This window comes from Perca flavescens, chromosome 4, assembly GCF_004354835.1.
Source record: "Perca flavescens isolate YP-PL-M2 chromosome 4, PFLA_1.0, whole genome shotgun sequence".
In the NCBI taxonomy this organism is placed as follows: domain Eukaryota; kingdom Metazoa; phylum Chordata; class Actinopteri; order Perciformes; family Percidae; genus Perca; species Perca flavescens.
The window spans coordinates 4,733,683-4,747,397 of NC_041334.1; the positions used below are offsets into that span (position 1 = coordinate 4,733,683).

The 13,715-nt window shown below is 38.1% G+C and overlaps 1 protein-coding gene across 2 annotated transcripts; it reads left to right on the forward strand.

Annotated features, from left to right (window-relative positions):
* The first annotated feature begins 918 nt into the window (after positions 1–918).
* LOC114554588 (uncharacterized) lies at positions 919–12,328 on the forward strand. 2 transcript variants are annotated; one of them, XM_028576520.1, is made up of 8 exons: positions 919–1,098; positions 4,665–4,725; positions 4,867–4,958; positions 5,756–5,893; positions 7,638–7,675; positions 8,335–8,479; positions 10,171–10,208; positions 10,808–12,328. In XM_028576520.1, the coding sequence occupies exons 1-8, from the start codon at positions 1,014–1,016 to the stop codon at positions 11,072–11,074; spliced, it is 864 nt and encodes a 287-aa protein (XP_028432321.1). In that variant the 5' UTR covers positions 919–1,013; the 3' UTR covers positions 11,075–12,328. The 2 variants fall into 2 exon arrangements, with proteins under 2 accessions (XP_028432321.1, XP_028432320.1); XM_028576519.1 differs by lacking the exon at positions 919–1,098 and having other exon boundaries at positions 4,305–4,725.
* Positions 12,329–13,715: the final 1,387 nt, after the last annotated feature.

The following is a 13,715-nucleotide window of genomic DNA, read 5'->3' on the forward strand; positions in this document are numbered from 1 at the left end:
TTTCCACAGATTATAAATAAAGCACAGCACTTTTCATTGAAGCTCAATAACCTGACCGATGTATAACTCGGTCTCTCTCTACCGTGAAATCTGTTTGCACATATTAGTGACACCAAAGTAAAAGTTACTAAATGGATTGCATCAGTCGAACTGTGCTCAGAGCCCACTAATTGTTTTTGTTGTTGATTTTGTCAGATCAAGACCCAACTGTTGTGATTGGGACTGTGGGACAATCCATAGTTCTATCAAGCAGCACTAAACAGGACATCATGGCCGCTGCGGAGAAACACTGGTGCCGCTTGGACAATGCAGATGTCTGTCAGCCAAACACAGTCATGGGTCCTGAAAATGGACCCAGAGGGGATTTCCAGATCCTGGACAATGACAGCTCCTTCTCTCTGGAGAAACGCAACGTAACACACAACGATTCAGGATCCTACAGATTGACACTGATTTTTCCTAATCAGACAAAGGTCTATGTAGTGAAACTCCAGGTTAAAGACAAAGGCAATAATTTGCAGATCATACCTATTCGAGATAAGCCCGAGCTTGAGCTCACATGCCAGTATTCCCAGGAGTTGCAAAATGTTTCGAAATCTTGGCTATGTGACAATTCAGAGTGTCCCGACACAGTGAGGAGTGTAGATGATAGATTCAAGTCCGCCCTAGTGTTGACTCTTGATCATGCGCCTTGCTCAAAAATTAAACAGTTCAAGTGTGTGGCAAAGACTCCAGAGAGCTATGTAAATTCCAATGTTTATTTTAAACCTAGCCAAAATGATATAGCAAATTTTGACTTTTATCATATCAGAACCGGAAGACTGCAGATATATATTTACAAACTGCTTAAACTCAATTGTTATAATGCCAGGGATAGGTATGATTACAGATCTTTGGGCAGAGATCCATGGCGTGACAATCATTTCAAACCTTCTTTGTGTAGAGTGAGTGGCTCCCAGTGTATCTCTGTGACGGAGAATATAATACAATATTATGACGTAGCCATATTAGAAATGTGTGTCATGCCAAACAATAATGAAACAACATATCGCTGCAAGTCCAACATGGGGACTTCAACTGTTACACTTTCTGTTGTGGGTATGTACAGAACAATATTTACATACACTTTTTACCTTTATTTTTTCCCCACAGAAATATAAAGCATATCTGTTATTTTTGCTCCATTGTCATGACGTTTGTGATAGATGACACCGTGTGACAAAATTGAAGGTCAAAACTAAGTTGAATCTAAACTAGGAAGACAAACTGTGACCAAATGCAATGACTTAATACGAAGTGAAAAGTATACTAAGAAAAATATCAAATGAAATCCAAGTCAGGGTCAACTGAAAAAGAATAGATTAGGGCTGTCAGCATTAACGCGATGAGATTAAAGACAGAGCATAACACGTTTTAATTGTGTTCATCACTTTAATCACGTGCACCAAAGATTCTTTATTTTACACAGTCACTGGTGCTATTACCAAATAATCTTTGGCAGCTAATATTTTGACCCTTTGAGGCACCTTTACTTGTTGTCAAGCTGCCACAGACACTTCCTACCTCCTGCTGCATCCATGGAGATGAACAACACAGTTCTAATTGGCGGGTTTTACTTTATAAAACTCCCAGATGGCTTCGTCGACAAGTCAAAAGCAATATGCACCTTGTGTGAAATGGAACTAAATTCTCACCAAAGCACTTCAAGTTTAACTACCATCTACGAGCTAAGCATGCAGCTAGTATAGCTTATCAGGTTGATGCTAGCGGACTCAGGCAAAGCACTATTTTGGAGAGTGCAAGTCGCCACAGACCTGTGGATGAAACCAAATTGAAAAAATGAACAAAAAGCGCTTGCGAAATGGGTGGCAACTTACTGCAGACCATTTTGACATCTTGTGCATGCACTTTTGCTGTATAATTTATTTTTACATTTTTAAAAAGCAAGTTTAAGGCAAGCTATAGTTCTGAAGACATTGATTGTGTTACCTCAGTCTCGTTGCACATCTTTTGATTTGAAATAGATCTAAAAGTCAAGTTCATAAAGTAACGTTCTTTGCATTCATTTGATTCCCAATCAAGATACACTGGTAATAATTGGTTTACATTGATAATACAGACTTAAAAACAGTTATGAAATGCAAAATAATTGAATTTTGATCATGTGATAAAACATGTGATTAATCGCAATTAACTGTTGAAATTTAGTGATCAATCGCGATTAAGAAAAAAATAATCGTTTGACAGCCCTAGAATAGATCAAAAATCTGAGTTTTAAAAGTCATCTCAATAAGATAGGATTGGCCTCACCAGGAATCTGTAAGCATTGGCCATTCATTCAAACACTTATGTGACATGCGCTTCTTGGCTTCTTCTTCCTGTGAATATCCAGTGTCAAAAGTAATGGAGGAAGTAGTGTGACATTGTTTAGCACTGCAAAATCTCGTAGGGAGGAGGTCTGTGTGTAATGGATGAAGTGTGTCTGACTTGGAAACTGGCAACCGCCATCTTTCCTTATCCAAACCCAAACCCTTACCAAACCAAATCATATGAATTGTTTTGACATGGGAGAGTTTTGGAAGGCAATGACAAACCCGGTTTTGACATTTAGGTATGAGGACTTACCAAGTACAAAACGTACAAAAACATAAACCCATCTCAAACTAGTCCATCAATAGTGTACGATTCTGCATTCCCCATACTACATTGTTACTTTTTCTTTTCCTTTTTACCTCCAATGCCAATACTTTTAAATTTTTTGCTTTTATATCAGTGCATAGCAACTGAAGCATGGTTAAGGTTACGTACATGTATTGGTAACTATGGAAAAGGATTAGGGCCAATGTGAAAAATGTATTTGAGTTCTGAGTTTAAAGTCAGAATTCTGAGAAAAAAAAGTCACACTCTAAGGCCTGTGTCACTATTTACATTTTAGGGCGCTATTATGTGGTCAGCCATTTTTTATAGTGTCCAAATTGTAATTCCAATTTGTGGAATACATTTAAGGGCAATGTTGTTTTCCTACAATGCACTGTATTATCTAGTGAATATTGATGCTCACTACAATATTGAATTTATACCACAATGCATTGCAAATTTCTGGTACCTAGCAACCAACAAGTGGTGTGAATTCATAAACATTAATACAGCTCGGAAATTCATATTTTTGAAAAGTAGTTTGGAGGAATAATGGTGAAATGTGAAACTATCATATGCAAACCATGGATGTATTCTATTAGAGGCAAATTCAGTTTCCACTTGCTGCTTTAGTGACGGTAGTGGATGTTTAATTTGTGCGACAGCGAAGATATAACAAATTGGGCAGAGATTGTGAAATCAGCCGTGTAGTGGCCGATAGTGTTTTTGCATTTTGCCGATGAGCTCACTATATAGTCATCTACATAGAACTCCCCCATATCGTGAATGGGGAGGAGTGAATGAATCCGGGCACAGCCCCTGTTTCAGTGGTTGAATGTAACTAAGTACATTTACTCAAGTACTGTACTTATGTACACATGTTGAGGTACTTGTACTTTAGTCTTTTCTTTTCATGCCACTTTCTACTTCTAGTCCACTACATTTCAGAGAGAAATATTGTACTTTTTACTCCACTACATTAATCTGAAAACTTTAGTTACTAGTTACTTTAGATTAAGATTTTTGCACTTAAAACACAGTTTATAAAACATGATGTTTGATTATAAATTAAACTACACAACAATATATCTATAGGCTTGCAAGTCCAGCTGAAGTGATTAGCCGATTAAATCAGTTGACTGTTTGGATCGTTTCCACTTTCTAAAATGTGAGGATTTTTCTAGTACTTTTACTTTTAATGCTTTAAGTAAATTTTCCGGATTTTACTTTTAGTTTTTTGTTTTGTTTATTTTGATCACATTGATTCACAACATCACATACATAACATAAATTGTAAAAAACTATAACAAAGTCTCACCTTAATTCATACAGTGTCATCTTAACTACTTTCTAATCATTACTGACCGAAAAGGTGTAGGTTGAAGTATTTGCTTATTACACTTACCCTTTTTACATTGTATTTTATTTATATTTTGTTCTTAGGTCCCTCAGAATCTTATCAATCTCATTAAATGTATTGATATTAATTTCTGTATGTTATATACATATTAACACACATGTTACGTGCAGAAGATATGAAACAAAACCAAATAAACAAAACATTGCCATACATATTGCCATGCATGTGGCCCTAATCTGCTTCCATAGTTAGTTTACAAAATGACAAATGTTTTTACAAGTCTGTGTAGGACACAAGCTCTGGTTTAGCTGGTCATCTAGGCGTTAGCTAATGGCGATCCTCATAATAAATACAAATACTAAATGGTCTCCTGTATGGAAGTCAGACATGCTCCACTCCCTTTCACCACCCCCACCTCACAACCTTACTTCCTGCCTTGATGCATGACGGGCACACTACTTCCTGCACTGCTACTGCACGTTGGCATTGGATGTGTACATTGTGTTCACATGATATGAAATGTATGACATAAAATGTCTAACATTGCCAAAATACAGGGAGGACAAGTTGCTGGCAAACCACCCACTGTTTGATCTTCCCTTGGAACATGGCAGACTAAGATCCATTTTGTGTACAATGACATCACATTTTACTCTCCTTTTTTCAGAAAATCGTAAACAACCACCATACTATCCAACTAGGCAGTCTGCCTTACCTCACGTACCAAGGTTGTATTGCTTGTTATTTAATCATTTATATACATTAGATATCATTTTTTGTCTGGTATTTGGGAAGTATAGTATTTATTGCAGTCAGTGTAAATGTGAAGCTTCCTGACGATAAATATTCCTGTCTTCTTGATCCAACAGTGGCCAGGGACACAATATAGGCATCTTAATAGTAGTGGTCTGCATAGTCCTTATCATCGGCATTATGTTAGTTACTGCCACCAAATTCAATGGTAAGTACCAGCCCATATTTATAGAAACTATTATTTATAATCAATAATAAGAATAGAGATTGTTACAAAATGATTGATGTCCCACAATACATCATGTATCATTTTAATTATATAAAGACAGTTTGACATATAAAGGGGCAGTAGGCTACTGATATTTGTGTTGATTTGGTTGTGTTTGGCTTTATTAAAGGGTCATTTTTTTCCCCAAACTGGATCCCATTTTAACATGCATTGGTGTCTAAGTGACTAATGTGAACAACAATCTTTGAACTGGTCCAGTATTGAGCGAGAACACTGTAACTGTAACAACTGCAAACCTGACTGCAATGTAACCCTATAGAGCAAATGTACATCAGCAATTTCCATCCACTAAAAGCTGTTTTTGCCGCTGACAGGCTCAGATTATTGTAAGTGTCTGACAACATTATGGAAAGGAATCCATACAGAGATAGACCTTTTTGTTAAACAGTAAGATCCTTTTTGTTTAACATGAAAGAGCCCTAAAACACCAAACTCACCATACTCCATGGACCAACGTGGACCAATGTCCAATCAGATGTTTTAAGTAACCATATCCAAAGTGCAGTATTCTCAGCAGAAACAAAGAATCTGCGCTGTTATGCTGAGGTAACACAATGGCTACCATTTGTGAGCCTCTGATGCGTTATGATTCTCTTTTTGGCAGCGATACAAACTGTTTGCTGATTACACTTTGTGGTTGTATTGCATTTTAAATATTTCTTTCCTTGCATATTTGCTGCAAATGAGTAAGAACTAACTATAGTTTCATGTGTTAGGTCCAAAACTCAAGAGGTTGTTTGAAAGGAGAACACCACTGGCAGCAGTTGACATCCACGCAAATATGTACGCTAACGCAATTGCCCAATACTACAATCAGCGATCTGACGTGCCCCCACCTGATAAACAGGGCGAAGGTATGAACGATTTCTCTTATTTAACCATAATGTAGCAAACTGTTTTGTACAGTTGGTTATTACAGCTATTCTAATCAACATTTTGTATATCAACAATGGATCAGGTGTGTATGGTCATGAACGCATTTATATGATATTGTGGAAAAAACGTATGCATACATAGAGAATAGATCAACAGCGGTGGAATGTAACTAAGTACAGTTATTCAAGTACTGTACTTAAGTACAAATGTTGACGTACTTGTACTTTGGTTGAGTCTTTTCTTTTCATGCAACTTTCTACTTCTACTCTGCTGCATTTCAGAGAGAAATATTGTACTTTTTATTCCACTACATTCATCTGACAGCTTTAGTTACTAGTTACTTTACACATTAAGATTTTTGCACACAAAACAGATGTAGTTTATAAAAGCTGATGTTTTATTATAAATGAAACTACCCAACAATATAACGGCCTACAAGTCCAGCTGAAATGATTAGACCATTAAACACACAACTGGCTGGATCGTTTCCAGTTTCTAAAATGTGACGATTTTTCTGAATTGAGTAATTTTACTTCTAATAAAAACTTCATTTTCCTGAACATACTTACATATTTTTAGGTAAGTAACATTTTCAGTGCAGGACTTTTACTTGTAACAGAGTATTTGTTTTACACTGTGGTATTAATATTTTTACAAAAGTAAAGGATCCATCAGAAAAACTTTGAAAAAATCACAATCCTCTTCCTCCTCCCGGTGCTCCTAATGACATAAGGAAAACAACCAATCAGAATCAGGAGTGTTAATGACTGCGGTCAAACTGGTAAACTAGGCAGTGAAAAATGTGAATCAAGATTCTTTTACTGCATTACCTATTTCTCTCCTCAAAAGTTTTCAGAAACATATTGTAGTGTACTGTTTGGCTGTGAAAAGAGAAGGTTTTCTGCGGTTGGTTGGTGGTGCTTGGTTTTTGGCTCAACTGTTTTCAACATGGCTGCCAGGTCACAAACATCCTCATTTTACAGCTAAACAGTTGCAAAAATATGAAACTTCTGGAATCTTGCAAAAGCCATTATGAGCACTGGGGGAGGCAGGAGAATGTGACTTTTTATTTTTTTTATTTTTCTTATTTTTACATATATTCTGTCTCATGTATAGCTACCTTTCCCAATTATATTGATATATTTTCAATGGAGATGTTTTTATTTAATATAGGCTATTTATTATGTGTTGCAGCTGTATGTTTTCAGCCTGTGTTGATGAAAGTGTCTGTGATATCACATGTTGGACTTACAACTGAACATTTAGCCCACTTTGTAGAAAATACAGAGATATCGTGTATCGCCCTTCAGCCGAAAAATACAGTGACATGATTTTTGGTCCATATCATCCAGCTCTAGTTTGGATACAGTGACAGTTTCAACAGATATGACAAAAACACGGCGTTCAGTTCAGTTCAATCACTTCATCTGCGTTTCTGAGTGAAAAGAAGCAATGAGAGTTTAAGAGGTGAAGGGATTGACACACTGGCGTCTGGGCAGGAAGACTAAAACACATAATGAACACTAACCAGTGTCAACCTTGTCTGAAAGACAAATCAAAAGTTGTAAGGTGGCCACCAACATTAGCTTGGAGCTCCTATGCTCAGCTCTCTGCATAAAAGTTTCAGTTGCCTGTTTTTTCATGTTTGAGTCATGAGACTGAATTCAGTCTCAATAATTAATTTGAGCCAGAGATGGAGAATGATACTGTCTGTCTTTATAGGGGATGACAAGGAGATCTCAAGTAGCTCGGATGATGCGGTGAGTCATACAGTACAACAGGAACTAATGCATGAAAGATGGAGTACATTATTTTCAGGTTCTCTGCAATGTTTTTTCTCTTCTACATAAAAAAACCCACGCTGACTCTTGATAGTTTTCTCAAATATTCATGGAAGTATTTCCCTATTTACGTGCTATTTTACAATTCATTACGCCACAATACAGATTTTAGTCTGTTCCTTGTTTTGTCCCCAACTCAAAGATATGTACGGCCATAGAGTAGTAAATACATTAGAAAATATTCACATTTAAGAAGCTGGAATCACAGAATTTTCACATTTTTTAATAAAAAATGACGCAAACCAATTAATTGATTATCAACATAGTTGCCAGTTAATTTAATAGTTGACTAACTATTCGATTCATTTTTGCAGCTCTAGTCTGTATAGTCTTTGCATTTTAAGTGACATTTTACATGGCAGTGAGGATTTCCCTCGTTTGTGTCTGCTTCATATTTTAGTGAATGCTGTGTAAAAGTTATCATCAGATGAATATGCCACAAAGTATCAATTCTGTCAGTCCGTCGATTTACAGAAGAATACAGTCCTCTTGATCAGAATGCATATTCATAATCAGCTTGTCTTATTAACTTTGTAGTGTAGTTCCTTGACATTGCTGACTTTCACCTTGTTCCCCAGTTTGAGGAGTTGCCTGTTCGCCCAAAGAGGTCCTCCATGAAGAAGGAAACCGACTACGTCAGGGTTAAACCTGGAGGAGCAACTCGGTCTCTGGATGCCAATGCTTTGCTAAAGGACAGCAATGTGTATGGTTTGGGTAGAAAAGGTGAGGTGCGATACACCAGCAGGACAAAGACAGACAAAGTGGTGAAAAAACAGGGTGAGGTCGGTGCTCAGAGTAGATCAGGGCGCAGGGACAACAAGGAGGATGATGATGACTATGAAGTCAGCTACACCCGTGTGACCATCAAACTCAAACACTGAGTTAAAGGTGCAATATGTAATGTACTGTATCCAAAAATGACCACAATGCGTCATCATATATTAAGGAAACATACTACGTTGAAATACTATCTTTTCTGACAACAATGCTAATGCCAGTATTTTCTCCTTTTGAAATTTCCGTTCCATGACGGAATGTCTTTTTTTGTATGTTGTGTTGTGTGTTGGTATCTACTGCCCATTTTGACAGCCAGGCCAGGTTGCCATATATACCTGTAAAAACGTAAACCCACCACGCTACAACTGTAGTACAGCCATGGAAGCAGCAAACAAAGGAATGGGATCAACGGAGATAGATTCTACCCAACATAAAAAACCTGGCACGTTTCTAAAGACTTGCATGACCAGAGACGTTATAAAACCCGGGTAAATATTGAAAACATATTTGAAAGATGGAGACAGTTTAGAGCCCATAAGGACGCCGAGTTGGCTAATTTCTTCCTGAACAGGTAAGCATTAGCTTCAGGCTAATTTATCACGGCTACTAGAGATGGGCATTTTATGTAATTTCAACATATGTGTACTCACATTGAATTATATAGTACTTGAGTTAGTTAATCGCAAAAACAATTGAGACACAGCCAGTAAAGTGATCCCAACTGGTGCTGGCTAACGCCGCCATGCTAACACGCGATAACTGCTAACGTTACTGGACGACCAGGCAAGCGGGCCACGGCTGTTTTCAACCACTGACAGACTTATGACAAAAAGTTTGTCTTCCTAATAATAGAAACATGCAATTTAACTTTGGAATAACAACCGTGTAGCCTGTTCAGCAGCCGTAGCCAACCAACGGGGAGTCATTTAAAGCCAAGAAAGTGTCGTGTAGAGAGGACCAGACTGAGAATTTTAAACCGAGAAAGTGTGGCTGTCAGTCAGGTAGAGAGGTTGGCGAGATAGTGGTATTTTTAGCGGTTGTTGCCTTAATTTTAAACCGAGAAAGTGTGGCTGTCAGTCGGGTAAAGAGCTTCGTGTGAGCACAGGCTTTCATGACTGTCAACATAGCCACCGTCTAACGTTAGCTACTCCGCTGTGCTGTGGAGTAATGACTGGCTATGTGAGACTAGCGTCTAGCTAACACTGTTGGATGCTGTGTTCTCAACATGGCAACCCCTGTGAACTTCGAGTTTGGGAAGGAGGGGCCGGGGGGAGACAACTCCCCCAGTATTTTGAATTTGGACTGCAGTAACTATTTTAAACGCTAGCTGTCAGTATTACATATTGCACCTTTAAGTAGCTACATGAACTGTAGGGTGTTGTCAGTGCAGAAGACTTCAACAACATGATGGTAATGATGAATTGAGAATTATTGTCCCCTAAAACAGAGATGTTTTCAGACACCAACATTAGCTTGGATTCCTAAGCTCAGCTCTCTGCGTAAAAGTTTCAGTTTTTTCAGAGTCCCGAGACTGAATTTCAAACTGTGGACAGATGTACTGTTGTTGTGGATGTAACACAGTTTAACAATAACTCATTTGAGCCAGAGATGGAGAATGATACTGTCTGTCTTTATAGGGGATGACAAGGAGATCTCAAGTAGCTCGGATGATGCGGTGAGTCATACAGTACAACAGGAACTAATACATGAAATATTTTCAGGTTCTCTGCAATGTTCTTTCTCTTTTACATAAAAAACACCCTGACTCTTGATAGTTTTCTCAAATATTTATGGACAGTTCCCTATTTACGTGCTGTTTTACAATTCATTTTGCCACAATACAGATTTTAGTCTGTTCCTTGTTTTGTCCCCAACTCAAAGATATGTACGGCCATAGAGTAGCAAATACGTAGAAAATATTAGAGCTGGAATCAGATCATTTTTACCTTTTTTTCATACAAAAATGACTCAAACCGATTCATTGATTAGTTGCCAGATAATTTAATTAGTTGACAACTATTCGATTCATTTTTGTCTGTCTAGTCTTTGAACAAGTGACATTGAGGATTTCCCTCATTTGTGGCTGCTTCATATTCTAGTGACACAATGGTCTAAATATGGGGCTAAATATGCCACAAAGTATCAATTCTGTCAGTCCGTCAGTTTACAGAAGAATACAGTCCTCTTGATCAGAATGCATATTCATAATCAGCTTGTCTTATTAACTTTGCAGTGTAGTTCCTTGTCATTGCTGACTTTCACCTTGTTCCCCAGTTTGAGGAGTTGCCTGTTCGCCCAAAGAGGTCCTCCATGAAGAAAGAAACTAGCCCAAAGAGGTCCTCCATGAAGAAGGAAACTGGCCAGAGGTCCTCAATGAAGAAGGAAACAGACTACGTCAGGGTTAAACCTGGAGGAGCAACTCGGTCTCTGGATGCCAATGCTTTGCTAAAGGACAGCAATGTGTATGGTTTGGGTAGAAAAGGTGAGGTGGGATACACCAGCAAGACAAAGACAGACAAAGTGCCGAAAAAAACAGGGTGAGGTTGGTGCTCAGAGTAGCTCAGGGCGCAGGGACAACAAGGAGGATGACGATGACTATGAAGTCAACTACATCCATGTGACCATCAAACCCAAACACTGACTCAAGTAGCTACAGGAACTGTAGGTGTGTTGATGAGTTAAGATAATTGAATTATTGCTGGATTGAAATTTCAAGCTTTCTAACCAGGTAGAGCAGGCCTGGCTCTCTTTTTGATGTTGACCCTTAAATATTCCAGGGACCCTCAACCAGTCACGATGTGCTGTACGCAAATTTGCCTTTCCTAGGCTACATTTACACTACTACGTTTTGGTTTAAAAACAAATATCTTTTGCTACGTTTACGCCTCACGTTCACAGTACTCCGGTGTTTCTGATCCCCTGAAACTGGGACATTTGGAAACACTGCTGCCCCCGTTTTGGTTTGAAAACTCCGGGGTTGCGTTGTAGTCTGGACGGGCACAGACGGAGACCTTTGGAAACGAGGAAGCATGTCCAACAGTCAGGTTAGGTAGGCTTACAGTTCCACCTCGTTGTCGGTCCAAGCTAAGAAATCCCTGCTCTTTTTTTTTTCTCCAAAGTATTTTTTGCATTTTCAACTTCTACATCCATGATTTTCAACCGCAGAGTAACGTCAGACAACCTGCTTCCTGTTAACACTGGCCCGCCAATGCCCGATAATTTTTTGTTGTTGTAGTGTAGATGTAGCCCTAGGACGGCCAAGGCATGGCCAGCTACTCTGTCTCTGATTGGCTAGTATTCAATGCCTTTGTTCGTTTGATTGGTTAGATTAAGGCATGAGGATTGAAATTAGTTAAGGTTAGGGTAAGAATAACAGGGTAAACCAATCAGAGGCAGATTAAGGCAGAGTAGGGTTAGGGTTAACCCGGGACATGCCTCTGCCATCCTAGGAAATGCAAATTTGCTCAGTTCTGTAGCATTTGAAATTGCATTAGTCAGACAGCTAAGCAATCTCAGTAGGACACGCATTGAACTCAGGCTCGTACACAGGAGGGGTAGAGTGATCACAGTGGGGCAATGAGGCTCTTTCCAAGCGGACTTAGAAGTTATTTATTGCTGTCGGGGTATAGAGACCATTTCAAACACTATATAAAAAAGTGTGTATTGGAAATAATTACCAAGCCTGCCTATAAAAGCACTGGGGATTTTGGAGGAAGTCTCTGATCTTGTAGTTTCCCAAACCACTAAATGTTACTAAATAGACATATTTATTTTTTGGGCTTTTATTGCCTTTATTGATAGGACAGATTAAGTAAGGAAAGTGGGAGAGAGAGAGGGGGAATACATGCAGCAAAGGGCTGTAGGTTGGCCTCTGTACATGGGGCGCATGCTCAACCAGGTGAGCTAACCCCAGTGTAATGCACTGTGTTCCACAAAGAGCTATACCATAATTTGTCACTTCTACCATACTTTGTCACTTCTCATACCTTAAGCTTTTGTCTTTTTGTGGATACTGTTTGAATGTAAAGGAATTTTGTAAAAATTGTGAATATTTTTATTAGAAATATTACTTATGAGCTTTGTTAAAACATATAATGCAAACGTATAATGCATATATATATATATATATATATATATATATATATATATATATATATATATATATATATATATATATATATATTTGATGTATATTTGTGCCTAACACTGACTCGTACAATTTAAAGGGTAATTTCGGTATGTTTCAACCTGGACCCTTTTTTCCCATGCATTGTTGTCTAAATGACTAATGTAAACAAAAATCTTTAAAATAAAACATTTAAAAATATATGGAAAGGATCCCTACAGAGATAAAGCTTTTTGTTAGAGTGAGATCCAAAATCACCATCGCCAAACCCACCAGACTCCATTAAGCAATACTTTAAGCGTGAATAGATCCACCATATTTTCACGTTAATAGGTGAATTAAGGGTTTATTTCAAACAAAGCAGAGTGGTGATTGTTGGAACAGTAGAAAGACGGACCAAGACGGCTTTTGTGTTAATATTTTTCTTTGAATGAAGTGTGTTTTACCATTTTAAAATTACTGTTTATTTAAATGGAGTCTGGTGAGTTTGGCGACGTCTGGGTTGTTTTGTAGGGATACTTTACATAATGTTTTCAGACACTTAGAATAATCTGAGCCTTTCAGTGGCAAAAACAGCACTTTTAGTGGACGGAAATTGATGGTGTGCAATTGTCCATTAACGTTACATTTTAGCATGTTTTGCCACTTCTCATTAAAAAGACAGGAGGGTAAAGGTCCTTGCACACTGAGTCAGAAAGTTTCGCATGTTAAAAATAAATATGACCTCATGTTGTGTCAATCACATTTACACACTGCCTCTGTAACATTAGTCCCTCATTTAAAAAAAAATAATAATAATTGGATGAGTTCCAATTTTTTGTATTTTTGCATCCGTGGCAAGCATTTGCAGAGGTGTTTTGACACTTTTGAGCTACTGCCAGCCTCAAAACAGGATCAGTTGGTTTGCAGAAATTGGGTGGTCTTTATTTTAATATGTGGCTCCAGTATTGCTAGCAAAGCCTCAAACTGAGCCAGTGACATCCTGAAGTAAACATTGAATGGTTGGGGATAATCCCGCAGCTCCTTGATAAGGAGGTGGACCTTTCCTTGCTCTCT

What these genes read in the sequence shown, in the direction of transcription:
- LOC114554588 (XM_028576519.1), top strand. Translation starts at nt 4,517, where the DNA reads ATGTATGACATAAAATGTCTAACATTGCCAAAATACAGGGAGGACAAG. An exon ending in ACCTGATAAACAGGGCGAAG is followed by an intron (nt 5,894 to 7,637) that starts GTATGAACGATT and finishes CTGTCTTTATAG; the next exon opens with GGGATGACAAGGAGATCTCA. An exon ending in GTATGGTTTGGGTAGAAAAG is followed by an intron (nt 8,480 to 10,170) that starts GTGAGGTGCGAT and finishes CTGTCTTTATAG; the next exon opens with GGGATGACAAGGAGATCTCA.